Genomic DNA, 20323 nt, shown 5'->3' with positions numbered 1-20323 from the left:
ACACATGCAAAACTTGAAAGGGTGCAGTTAACAAGGAATGAAAGCCATTACTGAAACCCTATCAGACTGCTTCCTAACCCCAAATACCTCTTCTGCCCTCCTGCCACTGCCTACTGCCTCCGCAGCACAGACAGCTAATGTAGGCATAGGTCCAGGCCTCCACTACTTCATTCTAAAATTACTCTGCAGGGCTGGAGCATGTTAGTTCCAGCTTGTGCACCAGGCTGTGACCTGTGAGGCTGAGGACTCCTTCAGTTGCTTCTGCGATGGAAGCAGGAGCCTGCTCTAGGTGTTCATGTCCCACAGAGGAGCAGAGCAGCCGCTCCTCTTCAGCCACCCCAGCTTGCCTGGGTCAGGCAAGAGAAGCAGAGCCCTGCTCTCCTCAGAGCACTCGTCCTCCTCTCTTCCAAGGCGGACTGAAACAACTCAATTCTCCTTTAAAAAAAACAAACCCCAAAACCATCCAGCTCATCAGCAAGTCTTTGTGTGAAAGTGTTTTAAATCTGAAAATTGGGTGCTGAGTGAAGCGTATTTGTTTTCAAGCAGAATGAACAGGTTTTTAAGCACTTATCCACTAAGCTATGAAAAGAGAAAGTAAACAGTGAAACATGGAAGAAGCTGAAGGGACTTGCAGATTTAACACAGAACATCAAGTTTCAAAGTTTAGTTTAAAAAATTTTAAAAAGTACACATGCTTTCAGAATGCCTCTTACTAGGTTTAGTTAAAAAAAAAAAAAAAGAGAGATCGCCTTGTTGCTTAATATTGCTTTTAATCTCCGAAGTTAATGAAGGCAAGTTATTTCTTAGTTTGGAAGCCCTTAAAAACCAACAAAACCCCCTCTTTACTTAAAAATAAACTTTGCAAAGTTTGATTCAAAAGTAAACAGAAAAACCCCAAACAAGTGCACACGTAAGGTGGAAAATACTGGCTGAAGTGTCAGATTAGGAAGTGCTCACCCCGCGAGGTGCGAGGGGTTCAGAGAGAAGTGTTAAGCCGTTTCGGGCAAAGCCTCAGAAGGTGCAGAAATCTACACAAGCTGAAAACCCACAAGTCAGAGAGAAATTTCCCACAAGCCTCATGTGAAAGACTGCCTCCTTATACTCAAGTCTTTGAATAGTGCTTTTCTTCTGAAACAAAGTGTATGAGGTACAGCGAACAAACTGTAAAGGTAACTAGGCCTTTTGTCATATAGTTCCTCCACCCACTTGTACTTTACCACACAATAGCTCGTTTACAGATTCAGACCACTCCAGCTCCACACAGAAACAATCCTGTATTGTGAAGTGAATCTACCACAGGAGTAAAATCTAAAAATACTGCAAAAAGTCTATAACAATCATTTAGTAGAACTCTATGGTTCTTCCCTTAGAGACAAAGGCTTTCCCAATTTGAATGGGTAATAACAGACTTAGTCACTCCTTACTTGAGTATGACTAATAGCCTGCAAAAGCAAAAAATACATATGTACCGTACAATATATGAAGCTGTTCATCTCTTAAAATAAAAAGATGATTTGCACTGAAGCAAAAGTAGTTGTAGTATAAAAATCCATGTTATTTCCCCTCCCATCTCCACTGGGGAGAACAAAGCACTATGTAACACAGACCCATTTCTGCATGTTCTACCCAAGACAAGCTATAGGTGTTTGTTTACATCAGCTGATAGGTGCAGCAGCTACAAAATAGCTATGGGTAGAACAAACAGCAGATCACATGGATCAACCAGCAATCTGCCTAGTCAGCCATACATTAACGCAAGTAAATCATGGGAGACCAGTTAGGTTGTTGGGAAAGTCTAGAAGAAAAGACAGATAGCCTACCTACACTCTACTTGCACTTTCACCTCATAGAGAATAGTTACTCCATCCCCCACAAGCCACTATAATAGAATAAAGATAAACGCAGGGATTATGCCAAGTTGACCCCAGGCTTTGTTCTTTCCCTCCAAGCACATTCAGTGAAAAGGTCTAAACACACATCTGATTTGACAAGCATTCAGACTCACAAAGAACGTGGTGAAAGTGAAATCATACTTGGGGCATTCATGGGTCCCTATGTCAAAGGTCATTCAGCAGTGTTTCAGCTGCTGCTTGCTAGGATTTAAAATGAACTAGTTTAAACCCCCATCACCACAGACACTGACATATAGTTTGTGCCAGCCGAGAATATTTCATAGTGTGTTTAGCAAAATTTAGCTCAGAGATAATGTAATTTCTGGACAAACATTTAATCCTCACAACTGGCCCCGTCTCATCTAGAAAAGACAAATAATTTTCCTTTTTAGCCAGATTCTTGATGTCAACTCACATAATAATTCAATATTCTGCAGATGAATTATTAGAAAGAAGGTCTGAACAAAGCATTTATATGCCTTCCCCCTTTAAATAAACCCACAGTTTTTTCTACCTAACTAAAGGTTGATCAGTTGATTCATGCAGAAAAAAAGTCACATTTAAATCACTTCGCTAAACCAGAGAGCTCAAAAAGCTTTATTAAATAACTTTTCATTGATTTTCTCAGTTTATCAAATATTATGAGTCTTCCAACCTTCATTAAGGATGTTTAAAGAAGGTGCATTAGAAACTAACTTGAAACAGTAGCAGGCTGGGCAGCTTCAGGGCTACAAAAACTGGGGGAGCAGCAACTGAAAACCTGCTGAGAAATAACAACAGCGCAGGAAAACAAATGTATTCTTCCAAAGCCTTTGTGAAGCTTGCTCTCAGCTACAGGCAGCACAGTGGTAAGCCCAGCTGTCGATTCAGCAAGCTGCAAGACTGTCACTCCAGAACAGGTCACAGTTCAGCAAACAAGTTGTTATTTGTTTTTACCGCAGATGAAGAGGTCTCCTTGCTAAAAAGCAGCATTTCTGAGACAATGTTTTCCTAGGAACAAGTATATGCCTTTATCTATTACAAATCATATAGCATGTTGCCACCAACAGACATCAGTAGACTTCTTTACCGGAGAAAATCTCAAACCTCACTTTATTACAGGAGGTGATTTCACATAAGGATGCTGGTTTGCCATAACTGGCAAGCAGACATGTTTCTGTCACTTTGTTAGCAACCCAGACTTCCCCAAAGTTGAATGGTAGGGCATCAACATCTCCTACTACTATCCCTAGCCCCTATGCTGATGCATTTTGAGTGCATCTGCTAAAAAGCAGCCTCTATTCCTTGAGGTTTCCACCAAAGGCATACAATTTGGTAACGACAGACATAGGACCCACAACTGACTGCTTCTCAAGAAAGCAGCAAGACGGCCCCTGTTTAGTGGGACGTGCACTATTAGCTGACAAAAATTAGTTGCATTACATGCTCTCATCTCATACACTCAGGCATCAATTTAAATAACCTTTGGGCAGAAGACAGCCTTTAATCCTTTTGACAAATGGGAAAAAAACCTCTCAAGGAAGCACAAAATGTGCTCGTTCTTTTTGGCTAAGGAAATAGGCCCTCTCCAACCTCCAGATGCCCAATATGACTTCTTCATGTGCACCCTTCCCCCATGAATAACTAAGAATCCAATTTAAATAGAAGATTGACATCATCTCAAAGACTGAATATTTTGTTCCAGAGCCCTCATGCCTAAATGGAGACCCACATGTAACAGGCTTTCCATGAGTGTCCCGCTTGCAGAAAAACATCAAAAATAAGGACACACTTCTAAAGGGTTTGGGACAGGAGAGATGACTAAAACCCCCTTGTTCTTCCTCACATGATACTACAAGAATGACAACACAGACATCACAAGGCAAGGCAAGCCTCACTTCTCTCCAGATCCCTTCTGTCTCCCAGTGGGAACAAAGCACATTGCTTTCCTAATGACTGGCAGGTTGTGTTCAGGATAGTATGGAAATCCCTTCTATTCTATCATGCTGCGTAAGTGAGCAGATTTGTCATGTTGGTGCAGTTGCTTACTAGTCTTAGAATATTCTGAGTTTTGCAGATAGCTGTGATGGCTACCAGATAGTTTAGGAATCTGTAAGGTACAGAGGAATAAGATTCAATTAAAAAAACAAAACAAAACAAAACCAAACAGAGGTATTGATTAGATATCATCAATAGCATCCAAGGCAGTAATACCAACATGCTTTTCGCTGTGTGGTTTTCCAGAACACCCTTACAAATCAAAATGAAACATAAGGGCAAGCACATGTGAATGAATCTGAAAGATTTTGAACACATGCTTCCTCCAAAACAGGGCTTGACACTCCTTGTTCTCATACACTACAGGCTGATCTGCTGAGGATTACATTTCGGTCTTTGCAAGTTACCCAAATTAAAGAGTTCCGGACTGTAACAGTGTCCTCTGAAGTACTCTGCAATAGTCACATAGGTTTTGCAGAATTGCATGAATTGCTCCAAGAAACCTAAACCACCTATTATTACAACAGAGATAATCATAAGCCTTATTTAAGCTCAAAAACATTGACTTGGCTTTTTTGGTAGTGGTTTTTTCCCTTCTCTAAAATAGTCTTGCTTGGAAGAGGAGGAGGGGGAAGAAAGGAGATGAAAATACATTGTAGCTCTGCATATCTTAAAATCTTGAAGTTCTTGGACAGCTAGATAAAGAGAGCATGACAGAGTTCACTACCTCATCCAGGAGGGAGAGCAACATTGTACTGATGTCTTTAACTTCTCATAAGAACTACTCGATTCTAGGATAAGGAAAAAAACATGAGGCTTTCTAACATTTGTCTCTGAAGCACATCTAAGAGACTCTTCTTTCTATTCACAGAAAAGAAATCCCACAAAACTGGAGTCACCAGGATTTACATAGAACCTACAATACATAGAAAAGATGGCAACAAACATATCTCAGATAACAAAAACACTTACTCTAATTCTTCTACTGCAGAAACACATTTCTGTTCTACCTGTGGAAAACAGCAGACAAATAAAACTGAGCTAACTACATGGTTCTGGGCTGAACTAGGGAGCAACAGCAAATCACTGTAAAACCTATGAGTTTCCACATGTTAACAACACTGCATTTGTCAAAGCTTAAGGCAAGGGTTGACCATCAGGATTCACAAAAGCAAAATTGGGGCGAGGATACAAGAAGGCATCTTCCAGGCATCTCACTTTGTGTCAAGCATGGCACCTTCGTTTGTACAAGGCCTTCTGTAATTTCATAGTTTATACATTAGATACTTTACAGAGGAGACATTAAGATCTTGCCTCCTCTTCCTCACTACAATCAGCAAACAAAAGACAATTTGTCCACAGGAAGTTTTAAAATACATTGTACTTAGAGTTAAATCTAGTGATAAATATTCTGAATTGGTTACCTTTTAAGCCTGAAAATATGGATTTCCAGGTTTGAGATTTCTCCCCCCCGCCACCTCAGGCACTCCATAGCTCTGTGGCTGGCGGCCATAATTATAGTGTCCTAAACTCAAGATTCCAACTCTGCTGCACTAGTACTTGCCAACAAGAAACAACAAAGCGATCTTAAGTATCAACCCAAAAGCTGTTAAAACTGAAAGATAATCCCATTTATTAGTACTAGGACTATATTTTACTAGTGTATTTTTAAATACAGAACCTCAACCACACTAGTTAACTAAATGTTTATTTTCAAACTAGAAGGTACAAGACCCAGTTAAATTTCTCAAAAATTCCTGGTTGCAGTGAATTTGTCTGAGAGGGACATTTGAAAATGGTCTACAGCTTGGTCAGACAGACTGACATACCATATCACTTACCACTGATTAAGAACAATCATGCAACTTTAGGAAGCAAGACCAGTAAGCTTCCCCCCCCCGCCATGGTACACCCCATTACAAGACTACTTTTATGAATGTTTGGAATAATTTAGCACAGATCCTCTCATACCTGCAAGCTTCCCTCATACATGGTATTTGAGCCAGCTACTCCACTGTTGTAGCCTAAATACCACAGAAAACAGTAAGTAAAACTATCTGCCAAAAGAATAATTTTTCTCTATTACCTAAATACCTTTAAGATAAGTAAAACCATATTTCCTGCATTGTAAAGTTGAGCTTTCAAGTGTTTTACCACTTTGTCTTCGGTATTCTGCAACTTTCCAAATCTGTCTTGAAAACCAGCCATGGCACAACACTGTAGCCATGTCAGATCAGGTCTGTCCAAGGCAACAATACCTTTCTCAGTATGATGTGTGATTATAAAAATCACATAAAAGATGAGAATAGTTCTAGATTTTTTTATTCATATATGCAACTTCCCTAAGCTGCATTAACGTGCAACATACTGCTTTCAGTAGTGCCAATTAAGTCACAGATGTTGAAAGATTTGTAAAATATGTAGCTACCTCCTTTCCCCATAAGAGAGTTTACATTCTTATTTTTACTCAAATGTCTTTGCATTACCTACCAGTGACTACCTCCCTTTCCACCTGTGACTGCAGAAACTAGTGGCTTCCTACTGTAAACCACAGTAATCACATGGGACAAGGAAAGAGGAGAGGAGAAAAACCCCACAGATCCTCTCTTAATAAACTAGCCTGGAACGCGTTTTAGTTGTCACCATCTACAGACTACCCACTGTTAGAGATAGTTAACTAAGCTTTTGCTTTATCGCCAGCTTCCTTCATAAGCAGCTAGTCTTCAGCACCATAAAAAGCTCATATGATCACAGAAACAATTCTGAACTGCAAAATAAAAATGCATGTAAAGTGAATTAATACTGCTGTCAAGGGAGGAGCATCTGTGGAGCTCTGTAGTATAATCAGTCTCAAAATCACTCTCAGTTGTTTCCTTTTTCTTGGGGGGGGGGGCAGACTTTATTGGGGGAGGGGAAGGGAGAGAAAGAAGTACACATTTTGAGGAAGGGTCTTCCCTTAAGGAAAATCAATCTAAGACTGGCGAAGAGTTGGTGTGTAAAGTGCAGCTAAAAGATCTTCAAGGGACATGGTCCATATAACAGATGGAATATACATCCAGAACAGCCACAATGAGACCTGGCAGCAGCTGACAGAATGAGAAAAATTACACAAAGGTTACTCAAACAGTATTCCTGTTTTATTTATTACAAGTTGTAATTTGTACATTTTGCTGCTAAAGCATAGATTTCCAGAGTCCATTTAGGTTGTATCCACAGTGACATATTGAACTGACTCCAACAAGCAAGACAGACTAAAACAAGTATCAATTAAGAGGTTTCATTAAGCATTTTAGGACAAGTTTTGCATGTTTTAACAATTCCTCCATATTCTACATACTGAATTGTTTTTATGCTGACTTGCCAGTTAGTTTGGAAGCCCACGTTTATCAGAAGCTGTCTTCATTTCCCAAGCAGATGTAATCCAGGAAGATCCTCCATTTAGCATAAATGAAAGTAGTGCACCTTTTTTGGGGGGGAGAGCACCTTTTAGAGCTTGCATGCCATAAAACAAAGAAACAAATAAAAGAAAAAATCTTCTTGAAAGCTCTAACTCCAAGTTAGGAGGGCAAGAGCAGCCACTACTGCTTATGGACACAGTAAACTGTAGACAACTGAGAGGGTTTTTTTTTTTTTTTTTTTTTTAAACATCCGATTCTTATAGTGGGTAAGTATAGCTGTCAAAAACCTTGATAGGATTCCTAGTTATTTTTCCTGCTACTGTGCTTCTGCACACAGACTTGTGCCTCTGCTTGATCCAACTCACTACAGCTTTGTACTTTATATCCTTCTTCAACATCTGGATTCCCTCTGTCTCAGTCAGCCATGTTTCTGGCCCAATTTTCTTCAAATCTGTATTAGCACATCTTCCAAAAGACTTAATAAACCCAACACACTTCTGCAGGGCAGATTATGTAATCCTGCAACTAATCAAAACACTAGAAATAAAAAATAGAAAAGAAAGAAAAAAAATACACCTGCATGGTGAAAATGAAACTGAGCCGTCATGCTATTACTCCCTTCCTTCCCCCACACATAAATAGCAATCAGGAATAGCAAGTAGTACATCATCCATTTAGCTCATCGGTATTTTCCTGCTAGAAGGATCTTCAGCACTACTCTGTAAAGCACCTAGGAATACTTTTGACAGTTGAAAAAAATTCAGTTTATTTTATACCCATTAACATGATCATAAACCAAAGGCTGCTCTCTCCATCTCCCCAATACAGATATCCTCCATGGCAGGCTTGTCATTTTTTGCTTTATAATGGAGTCATTTTATTGCATGCAAGAAGCCTCAGGCATTTTGTACAGCCCATTACTCTTTGCTGCCCACATTCAGATGGCTAATCTGCTATCAGCCAGAAGCTTGACAGACAAAAGGAAAAGGCAGGAAAACAGCACACACGGTTGCACATGCGCACACACACTTCAGCCTCAAAGTGTTTTGACAGTAGACCCAAGAATCAACAAGACACATTTGATTGCAGTCCTACTTAATGCTTCTGTGGTTGAAGGAAGATGTATGAGTTCTTTAAAGGTAGACAGGCTGGGCAGACATTTAAAAAAAAAAGCTTAATTAGGATACCTATTAAGATACATTAAGCCACCAATCTGGAAGGCTTTACTCAGTAAGTGAGCATCCTGGAACTTGAAAAGTCACAAACATCCTTCTATTCCGAGGATTTGCTATACAAGACCTTCAAAATGCTTAAAAAATATTGGCAGAATTTAGAAAGATGAAATAAGGGCTAAATGTAAGCAATTGTAAACTATTAGAACAAGACATCTGGCAAGTTCTCAATTTCAGCACTTCTGTTTTCTTATCTGCTCAGAAAAGAACTTATATTTTTTAAAAAAGCTGTATATTCTTTCCTATATCCCAAACTACTGTGACACCATACATATGCAAAAACAAATGCAGTGAAGTGATTTGCATATCATACAAGGAGCTTTTTTTTTTTTTTAAAAGAGGTTGGGGTAATTAAAGGGAGAAGGCTTGCAACTTCATACCAAAATAAAGAAAGTGCCCATACTTGCTGGAGTTCTTAACTACCTTACTTGTTTTGTTTCTGAAGGAAAGCATCTCAGTCACAGGCAGTACTGGCAAAAGTATTTTTTAAGCATCAGATCTACAGGCAACAGTTTGCATCAAACACCTTGTAAGACTTTTCTGTCAGGATCATAAATCTCTGTTGTGTGTCATGATTTTTATTCAACTAAGTCTATTTGTATCCTTTGCAGCTGGAAAGCTAAAATTGTCCCTCTTGTGTGAACTGGCTTAGCTCACAGAAACAGAAAGTCTGCCACTAGCTTTAGTCACTCACATGCTGAGGTACAAACCTGGCTCATCCTTTCAAGAAGTCCCTCTCCATCGTGTAACTACCACATCAGCTATGCAGGCTGATCCCTGAAGGCATGATTAATCACGTGGTGAAATACAGAGAACTATGGCATGTTATACTGCATTATGTGTCACTGGAACTATTTCCCTTTTCCTATGCTACAACTACCAATTCAATTTTGTTTCTCATTTCTGTTTAAGTTATTATTCCACTTTTGTGCAGAAAAAGTCTCCCAGCATTTTGATTGCAATATAGAACTGATTCTATCTTACTTCCACTATTTGTTGTAAGACATATTTAGGGTTTCAGGAATACAGTGTGTCAGTCAATTTAAAAATCTGGAAAAAGTACAAGGTAAGCCTTACCATGAAGAACAGAAGCTGTCAGAATAGTCTTTTCCATAAAACTAGTCTCTGTGGTTACAGAGTTACAACACTGTTACGAACGACAGAAGTTTACCTTGTGTTAGTACAGGGAGTATTCAAGCCAGCCTAATAGATTAAATTATTGGGTATAATAACTATACATGTACGTCTACAAAACAACTTCCTATTGTAAATGCAAATTCACTTTTAGCACTCAGTAGCTAGAATGTATCAAAATAGGTTATTATAACAAGTCGTCCAACAATCTGCTCCCATCTAAAGTTTAAAGTTGGCAAGAACAGTGTTTTCTTGTTGCCTTTGAGTCACAGTAGTTCTGAAATCCCCTGTGAGTCTTGTTCTGCAGGACAAGTACTTCTCTCCTTCTGTGGCCATCCGCAGCACCTCCTCAACAGCAGCACCATCCCTGGCGGTACTCTGCAACCCTATCTTTCTCTCCCACATGTACAAGGGAAGAGGGGAAAAAGGGGGAAAAAGTACTACATTTGCATATGTAATTATGGTGTAGCTCAGCAGTGAGCAAAAAATTACTGGAAGTTGAGAACAGATATGCCCGATGACCACACCTTAGTTTTTCAAATGAAAATGCTTTGCAAGGAAGGGGAAGGGACAGCAGCAGGGAAGGAAGCCAGTCATTACAGCTCCAAATCTGCTTCAAAGTCCTTATTCACCACCTCATGCTCTTTGCGGGGCCAACTGCACCTAGGTCCTTCCTGTGAACAATCACATAAGAATGAATCCAGTAGTATGCGACTAGTTCTACTTCGCTTGAATTTACCGAATAGCTGTACCAGGAATACTAGGAAAAAAAGGATAGGCTATGGAAAGACATAAACAAAACAGGACGGAAAACTAAACAGGTTACAGGTTCTGAGTAGTACCTCCTTTTCCAGTCTAGAACTTCACATGACTTACAGTAGATAGCATATAGGAACTTAAGAGAAAGAATAAAATGGACTAGAAGGTGGGAAGAAGGAAAATCTGATGCATACCTGAAAGAACACACGGCAGAAATTCCTCAAGGCATTGAGAAAAACTGTTTAAAAACAAGTGTATTTAGGAAAAAGGGACAACTCATCTCCCTTATGTTTTTGGGCATTAAGAAAAATTATGTTAGATTGGGGAAGGGGAAGGTGTTAGGAAAACAAACAAAAAACCCAACCTGCTTCTTTAGGCCAAATCTACCAGTTTAGCAAAAAGAAACCTAATCCCTGTAATTAAGATCTGATTTTTCTGTTCTTTAGTTTTGACTTTTTCAGATGGAATAGATTTCCCCAGGCCTTTTTCAATCATGCCACATTTGTGATGTTTTGTAATTTCATTTTGCTTTCTCCCATATATACTCTGTAGACAGATGTCTCTACAAAATGGAACAGAAAACTGCCCTCAGTGTCTGTCAGTTGTCTGTCAGACAGTATTTGAAAAGGGATGTTTGCTGAAATAATGAAAACATTTCATATCACAATAACTGAAGGTGTTCCCTAGCATCACTGGCCCAAGTAGCATTTGATCCTAACGAGGACAGGCACACTAGTTCACAGGTAAAAATACTCACTCTACCCCATCAGACTCTTTTAACCCCTTTATTTCAAGTGTCATCAATTAAAGTCACTCTCAGGATCATGGTGAAAGGCCAGGTTTACAATCCATTTATCTCCGGTGCTCTTGCCAGCTCCTCCAATGTTCCTGGTCTAACACTTGACTTGTGAGAAGGTAAAAAACAGAAGAGCTTGCGGAAAGACAGAGGATATCTGCATCAAATCCAAAACCATATTTAAAAGAAGTCCATAATACTATGTAGTTAGCTAGATAGTTAAGGAAGAGTTGTTTCGTTTCCTTCCGATACACTCCAATATCATATGAGGTTCTTGGCGTTTAAAGAAGTAATTTTACATGTCCTTTCACTCAAGAAGGACTGCTACTTGTACTCACAGATCCTAATTAGATAGGATGGAATGTCATCTCAGCACAGGATAGAATTTCTCTTTTTTTTACTCTCTCTCCTCAGTCATAATTGAGGCCCCTAACACATCCGGAAGAATACATTTATCATGAGACATGTTCATTTGCTTTACATAGTTCTCCAAAAATAGGCTAGATGGAACACATTGAAGGCAGAGCAATGAGGGAGATGCTACCAAACAGAAAGCAAACATTTGTAAGGGAAGCAACAAAGGATGCCAGTTTTCAGGTTTTAACCTTTGGGTGACAGCAGTTGTTAACTAAACCGCTTTGCAACAACAGGGGTAAAGTCCTCACATCAAGGAGATTGTGACAGCTGGGAATGACAGCTGAAAAGGAGAGAACTGAAACAGGCTGCTTTCAAACAGTATTGCCTTTTCAGAGATGAGAAAGCATATTTTTAGTTAACTTCTGTTGCTCTGAAAAAACCTGTTAAAATAAAAGATACAGTTACATCACAGTAATGACATCAGAAACAAGCACAGAGTGAGGCAAAGTAAAAAAGCCTCCTTTCTTCTCTATTTCGGGTTCCTTTGGGGAAAAATGTACAAGTCTAAAGAACCCTGGTTAGTACGTTCAGCACTAACCAACTGAAACATTTGAATCACTGCCTGGCTGCTCCACACGTAAAGACACAAACTTAACAAGTTTCTTCTTTCTGCTCTACCACCACCTATCCTCCTAACATGTGAATGTACACTGTCAGGTACTCACACAAGGAATCAGATGTATAGGCCCAGATACAGGAAGAGAAGACTCAGTACATATATTTTTACTGCCTGAAAGGTGCTTACATACTGTGGTGATAGGGGTAGTATTTTTCTCAAGAGTACTGAAATAGATTTATAAAGCTATGCTGCATTTAACTGTAGTCAGTATTTTATCCGTCAAGTCTCACTCTTCTTGACTGGGCTTCCCATTTTCCTCGACTGTCACACAGGAATACTACTTATCTATGCAAGAAAAGGACATACAAATTATTAAGTAAACTGTGGCTCTACACAAAAGGAAAACTGAAAATAACCCTAGTCTTTCTTTAAAAGAAGAGGGCAAGCAAAGATTAAAAAGCTGCAATTCTGAACAGTTTTTAAAAACATCAAACTTCTGTTACTCTTTCCAATAACTTCAAAATAAGACACTAGAAATTAGACAGCCAGAAAAGCAAATCAAGACTGAGAAATACCTGTGCACTTGATAATTAGCTCAAGAAATCGACTCAGTCAGACTATCAGAGGCAATGGCTTAGTGAGAGGTTTAAAAAACTTGCCAACGTAACATGGAAGCAGAAAGCATTACAAAAAACTACACACACAAAACCCCCTACAGAATCCCCCAACAATTCCAGTGTTTCAAGCTATTACCTAGTCAACTAAGGTCAAAGCTATTTCCCACTGTGATCTTCTCATGCGGCCAACCAGGGACCAGATCCATCACTCCCTGAAGGCCACCAAGGTGCATCAGAAATAAGGTATCAGACCTTCAGTGAGGAGCAGACTACTCCCTTCCCTATTCCATCCTCCCTCCCTCCTTCCTACACATGCTCTTTGCCTAGCCCATGCACCCCTGCCCACTCATACATACATCCCTCTGCTCTCCATGGTGTGCTTGGGGTTTTGTTGATTTTTAAAACTATTAAAGATTTCAAACAGCATTTCCCTCAACAAGGAGGAGTCCCTATCATAACTGATCTATCACACTGTCTTGTGACTAGAGCTAACCACACATCTTCACTAATGAAGATACCAGACTGCTCTCCATACCCGCCTTGCCTCGCGCTGCCCATGCCCCCCAGGCGGGAGCAGCACCCACCTGCACCCGTAGCCACTTCCCACATGGCTCCACCTTAGCAGCAGTAGCCCCCTGTGACAAACGGCAGCGGTGGTAAAACCTAGACTTGGCATGTTTTTGTCCCAGTCAAGTAGACTTTCCAGGTCTGACATTTATTTACGCATTTCTGGAGAATTTTTGTTTTAAGGAGGACTTACGCTTTTTTATTTACCTAGCAATCATTTTCAAGTATTTCAAGTATACCAGCCACAGGCTGAGACTCTTCTTTAGTCATTACTGTCCCAACAAAACCAATATCCGATTAAATCATCTCTGCCCAGATGTTAACCTCTAAGAAAACAGTCTTCTAAATACCCCACACATCAGAGTAGGGGTGTTGATGTTAACAGAGTAGGTCTTAAGCCAATTCCCTCCAGCTGTGTTTTACCTTTGTCTGCCTACACATCACTGAACTTAGATTTTGGGAATACAAAAAACACCAGAAGACAAAATTCTACTTCTCTGGCACATCATTACATCAATATTGACTATGCAGACAGGAAACATCACCGGTGAAGATACTATCTTAATACCATCTAAAAATGACTAAAGAGAAAATTGAGTTTTGCATATTGCCACTTGTTTGCTGAAAGTACAAGTATTTCAAGACAATAAATATGAAAGAGTTTAAGTACTTAAACTGAAAGGAATAGTAACTGCTAAATGATAAATCTGTTCTTTCTCTTTAAGGGTCTAGATCAAAGCCAAATGCAATGGTAGTCCCAAGGATTAAAAATGGATTGAGACTCTGTCTTGCTATGGACTTCCTGTGTGACCTTGGGTAAGTCACTTGAGAATTTAGTTCTCAAAAATAACAGGCCTATTATAGCTGCCAGAATGAAGCACCAAAGTTTCTGAGACCACAGATGCAAGCCAGGTCCTGCTTACTTGCCCATAATGGAGAAGATCCTACCTGGTGAGCCCTTTTGAAAAGCGTAAATAAGTATGACCAGAACTTCAGGAATATTGATATTAAGCACTTGAAAGTTCATCTGGAACTGTACTTTGAAAATTGGTATCAAAGCCTACATAAAACTAGAATTATTTCCGTTTTTCAAGCTCTTGTTTTGTGCATTTGTGTGAAACCTATCACGAGCAGAATCTTTATGATCTCCAGAGATGCAGTATGTACTGTTAAATATTGGATTTACAGTCAACAAAGCACACCGTATTCTAATCAGCTTGCAATATCAATTAGTTAGAGTTTTTGAAATGACTACAAACAGCTAATGAGTTGAAAGCAATAAGCTTATATTTTTGGTAAATAATAATGACTGAATTTAGAAGTAGGGATTCTTAAGAGCCATTTGGCTAGATACTGTGGTTCCAGCAGTTTCCCTGCAATAGAGAGCAGTTGCTCAAAAATCAGTTAAAAAACAAACAAGCAAAAAACCCACAACCCAAGCTTCACAGAAGTTGGTTTTATTTCTTTAACATAGTAATAGAGTCCCATGCATATTAAAAATGTCTGCTATCCCTCGCCGGCATTTTAAACCCTATTAAAACAGATGTTTGCACATGAAGAAAGGCATTGCACTGATATTTTTACCTTAGTTTACTCCAGCCTCTCCCTCCTCCCCCCCCTAAAACTTCTGTAAGAAGAAATGACAGGTTAATACCACCACCCGAGTTCCAGTGGGGAAGGAGGCAGAGGACGGCTGTAGAACCCCTTCCCCCTGCACTGCTGACAGAGGAGCTCGCTTGCAGAGCAAGGGCCTAACTGAAATCGGTAACACTGCTATTAACAGGACCTGTAATAAAGCCCAAAGTCAACAGAAAGACTCAATGGGGAGGGATATCTGACATAATAGAAAACGTTCAACAGAAAATTTGGGCTGAGTTCACAGAAGTCAAATCCTCAGACTTTCAACTAAAAAATGTCATCTGAGTGACTTCTAGGATAGGGAAGCCCATGTCAGAGGGAAAGTTTCATCTACTTGCTACTTTTCATCAACTGTTTCAGCAGCATGTTTACCAGAGTCCTATAAGCAAGGAAAACTGTTTCAGGCAACTAATCACCTTAAAAAACTCTGCCTCAGGTAGCCAATTACCTTAAAATACCCTGCGTGACAATTGTTAAAATAACAAGCACTGATTACTGAGAGAAAAATGAAGAGATAATGACATTTTTAAGTGTATTCCCATTATATTTCAGTAGTTAACATTAAAATATACTTGTTTATATGAGAGAAGATTTCCCTGGACTCAAAGAGTTAATTCAGTTGTCCATGTAGACCTGTTCACTGTGCCTGGAATTTTAACTCAGGCTACATTCCTCAATTCCCAAATTGCAAATTTAAATTAATGCTAGAGTGAAAACATGATACCTAGTGAAAAAGAAAGGGAGGGGGGCAAGAGAAGAAAGGCACGACAAGGAATGTTGTATCCCAAGCGTCACTAACACCTGACATCCTGCCAGTAGTTAACACCTTGGAGCTAACAGAAATACGCCATGCTTTTGCCTTATTCAAAGGCATTTATGATCTTCTTACAGTCCTTAGCTTTGTAACAAAACTTTATATGAAATTATTATCTAATAAAAATAAAAAGAGAGGAAATCCAACTGCAAAGCAACTGAAATAGCACTCTAACTAAAGTCAATCTACATAACCTTAGTAATGAACTCACTGTTACCAGGGGGTAAAAAAGCCTGCCTCATACCCTCTCCTCATATATACCTTACAGCATGCAGAATTTACTCAGTTTCATACATTCTTCTTTTTACCATTAAATATGTATCTGAAGAATGGATGGCATACTTACGTTATTTTCAGAACATCAATACAAAAGGTTGATAACTTTTTAACCCTCTAGTAAAGGAAGTTTTAAATATTTTGCCTGTTTTACTTGTCTCGCAGCATTGCTGAAGAACAAGATGCATTACTTTTAGTTTTGCTGTTCAATAAGAATTAAGACAATCCTATAATATACATGAGAGATGCTAAGAAAGCAACTAATCCTGATCCTGCAAGCCAACTCAGAATAAGGAAACCTTTGCTGACACTGAATCTATTTAAAGTCCACACAGGATTCGCATAGTGTGGCAATGCGGATGACTGGCAAAAATCACATCCCTCTTTTCTCCTCCTCATTTCTCTATCAAAAGAGGGGGAGAAGGGGAAAAGGTAGATAGGAAGAGAGACTCCCAACCAGCGCTATGTTTCTGCTTTATCAGAATGATGCTATCTTCCCAACACTTCGCTAACTCCTTTGCTGTAGCAGACGTTTTCGTGTACTGGCCAGAAGTAAGGACAATGACACAGGAGAGTTTTCGTCAGGTATGAAGTGCCAGATTTCCTTGTAAGTGGAGGCTTTAATGGCAGCGCCAATCGGCTCTTTTGCTGATCTCCTGTAAGGGCCAATAAACAAGGTAGAAAAGGAACCAGCTCTAGCGTTAAGAGGATAAGACTGTCTTTCCAGCTACAGTTAATGCATCAGGATGGCAGCCATAAGTTCCGGCTCCCAAACATGGGGCCGGGGGGGGGCGGGAAACAAAAGTTTACAGTACAAGAATAGCTGTGTTAAGTTTATCAACAGATAAACAGAAGGAAAGTTTACAGTATAACAACTCAACATCATAGCACAGTATTATTAACTGGTATACTGAAAGTTGAGTGCAATCTCTCTCTAATAATCTCACATTCTGTGGGAAAGTGGGGGGAAAAAGGCAACTGGAACAGCATAAAATTGATTTAGTGTATACTACAAACAAGCCAGTTGCTGAAGCATCTCCTGTACACTGATCTCTCATTAACAGAAGATACTCACCTATAAGAGCAAAGTGCATTTAGAGATTTAGAAAAAAAAAAAAGTCTCATTTATTTTAAAGGTTAAAGGGTTAACATTTTTCTAGCCATTTTCTTTAGTAAACATTTGCAAGTCAAACATAAACCCACTGCTGAGAAATCTCTATTATCCAGAATCTATTATCTAACCGATCCTGATGCTTCAATGCACAATGACTTAACTTGGTTTTAATTCCTCAAAAAAAGGAACCAAAACCAGCCTAAACCAAGACATACTACATTCCACATTGCAGAACTAGTTGATAAAGACTCAGAGGCTTTTTATAATAAAACGGGTGCAGCGATGAGGTCCAAAAGTGATGAAGATGAAAGATACCTGGAATGATACCACATCTTATACACCTTTTGTTTTCTGCGAGTGATACATGCTGCAGACAAAACGTTTTGTGCTAAACGGCCTCAAATCTGGTTTTCTAATATTAAGCACAAAGGAAAAACACTGACAGCAAGCGTGGTAAATAAATCCCTCCCTTGAGAACGAAAGCAGCAGACAGGAGGGGGCTGACATGCATGCAGGAGAAAACTAAAACACCATCTTTTTTTCTACCTGCACAAGTTGCCATTTGCTGCAGCGATCAAGAATCTCTTTTCCCTGTTGATTTCAAAAGCTAGGTTTTCAGAAAATTTCTCTCTCAAGTCATCTGTTGATATGCTTCAAGAGTATGATATTCGTTTCACTGGTTATTTAAGAGAAAAATCCATTTTCTTTCCTGTTCAGGTAAACATGTTTACAGCTCCTGCACAGACGCTGGGTGGTTCAGACTCACATGTCACACACATGTCGTCAGCAACAAGAAAAGCCCCTTTCTCTGATCATCAACATTTTTAATAAGGTAAAGAGAAAAGCACTTTCCAAACTTACCTTTAGCACAGCCAAATCATGAGCTAAATATAAATATTTACACTAGGACAAGGAATTAATAACACGAGCATGCAAACAAAAATACTTGTTAGAAAACGCACATAGCAAAAATAAGAAAACCCTCCCAAGTTCAAAGCAACCAAATCAACTCGTTAGCCCCTGGAAAGGCCGTTATTTATCACCACGTTACGCCCGAAACGGTCAGGATTAGAGAGGAGAAGCACCGATCGTGACTCTGATCTATTTCGGAGACCGTTCACTGCGTATGAAAACATCTCGGATCGCAGGCGAAAGCCTTCCTATCTGTGACCCTGCACAGGAAATGCCACATAAAACCTAAAATTGCCAAGGAAGGTTACAAAATCTCCTGCTTTACATCCTATTGCGAAGAGTCGCTACGAGAACCGAACTACTTCTCCATTTTCCAGAAAATAAGTAGAGAGTGGGTGTTACGAGCGTTTATTCCCCCCGCCGTGTACCTTCCAAATGCATCTTAAAGTAACACACGTACCAAAGGGAAGAAAAAAAAAAAACAAAATAAAACACCAAAAAACCCCACACCAACCCCACAGCAGCCCTTAAGTCTGAAATGTAAATGTAATTCCTTATATAGACTGCAGCAGTTGGTCACACACGCACGGAGAGCGGAGCGGGGGCCCCCGGCCAAACCGTTACCACCCATTATTATACAAACAGGTACCTCCGAAGCCAGAGGGAAGGGAAGAAACTTCGCCGCCCGCCCCCGCCGCCCGGGAGCAGCCCTCCCTTCCCCACCGCCCCGGCAGGACCCGGGGCGGGGAGGCAGCGGGGCCGCGGGGCGCCCCCGGGGACCAACTCTCGGCGGGGAGGCGGCGGCGAGCGGGCGGCGGGGGCTCCGGCCCCGGCCCCCTCCCGCCGGCCCGGGGCGGCCGCGCCGCGCTGCCCCCGCGCGAATCGCTGCCCGCTGCGGCGACGGTGCCTCCCCCGCCGCCGGCAGCCGCGCTCCCCGGGTGTGCCCCCCCCCCCGTCCCCCGGTGACGGCTGGCGTCCCCCACCGCCGCCCCCTGAAAGGCGAACGCCAGCCCGCCCCGCGGCGCCGGCCGGGAGCGAGGAGCCGGCCCGCCGCCGGGCGAGCGAGGGGAACTCCAGCGGGCGGCGGAGAGGCGCTCCCGGGCGGGCGGCGGGGCAATCCCGCCCGCGGGGCCGGGGGGGGGGGAAGGCGGGCGGGGAGGCCCCGCTCCGTCGGGGCGCGCAGGTAACAAGTTTCGGAGTTGGGGCTGCCGAGGCCGGCCGGGCGACGGAGGCTCCCCCGCCGCTCCCCGCGGGGCTCGGCGTCCCCTCCCGGGCCGGAGGGCGGCGGGGGGCCCCCGAGCCCGCTCCCCGCGGCGGCGGCGGGGCGGTCGCGGGGCGTGTGGGGGAAGGCAGCGTGTAACGGTCCCGGACAGGCGGCGGAGTGCGGAGGCACCGCTAGGCGGAGGAGGGAGGCAGGCGTCGAGGCGAGGGAGGCACCAGGTAGCGGATATAACGGTGCGGAGGGAGCCGGGCTCCCGGCGAGGAGCGGCGGGGGAATTACTTTCGCGCCCGCCCGACCTCCCCCCTCCGCGCTCGGGACGGCTCTGCCCGGCCCCCGCCCCGGCCCCGCCGCCGCCCCAGCGCAGCCGGGCCGCTGCCCCGCGGGCTGACTGACCGTTATTGCGCCTCGGGTTCGCCTGCTTCCTGCGCTTACACCTGGGGCCATCCGCCATGATCCTCTCGCTTGTGTCTAAATGCTCCAGTCACCTCCTCCCCCGCCCTCCCCCCTCCCTCCCCTCCCCTCCCCCCCGGACCTGGTTTACGACACTGGGTGGTTTTACTTTTACATCACCTTCCTACACCTAGTGCTCGGCCGGAACCTTGTTGCCAGGGGAGACGGGCGCTTTACGGCAGGACGTTTGAACGGCGGCGGGGGAAAAGTTGCGGCCGCAGGTACCGGGAGCGGTGGCTGCGGCCGCGGGGCTCGCGGGGCAGCTGCGGCGCCGCCCGGGGACCCCCCCCGACCCGCCGGGGGGTGCGCTCCCCCCCCCCCCGGCCCTCCGCCGGCGGCAGCAGGGGGGATCCCCGCGGGGCGGGGCGGCCCGAGGGGGCGGGAGCCCGGGGGGGGCGGGGGCGCCGGCTCCAGGGGCGGCGGAGGGGGATCCCCGCCGTCGGCGCGGCCCGCGGGGGAGTTCCGCCCGCCCCGCATGGCCGCGTTGAGGGACCGGCCCGCCGCCTGCCTCCCGCCCCGGGCGGGCCGCCCCGCTGCCAGGTGCCTCCC

At 42.7% G+C, this 20323-nt stretch overlaps 1 protein-coding gene across 5 annotated transcripts in view; it reads right to left on the bottom strand.

Moving 5' to 3' along the window:
* ZEB1 (zinc finger E-box binding homeobox 1) overlaps positions 1–19781 on the bottom strand; it is a 125006-nt gene extending 105225 nt beyond the window's left edge. For 3 of the 5 annotated variants that reach the window (XM_050915916.1, XM_050915915.1, XM_050915917.1), the window contains exon 1: positions 19718–19775. In XM_050915916.1, the coding sequence (XP_050771873.1) occupies positions 19718–19775 (58 nt within the window). Of the gene's footprint in view, positions 1–18751; positions 18790–19717 lie in introns of those variants that run through there. The other 2 variants (XM_050915918.1, XM_050915919.1) reach the window with 2 other exon arrangements.
* Positions 19782–20323: the final 542 nt, after the last annotated feature.

This window comes from Gymnogyps californianus, chromosome 2 (genome assembly GCF_018139145.2).
Source record: "Gymnogyps californianus isolate 813 chromosome 2, ASM1813914v2, whole genome shotgun sequence".
NCBI classification, from domain to species: Eukaryota; Metazoa; Chordata; class Aves; order Accipitriformes; family Cathartidae; genus Gymnogyps; species Gymnogyps californianus.
This window is presented reverse-complemented; position numbering and strand designations above follow the sequence as displayed.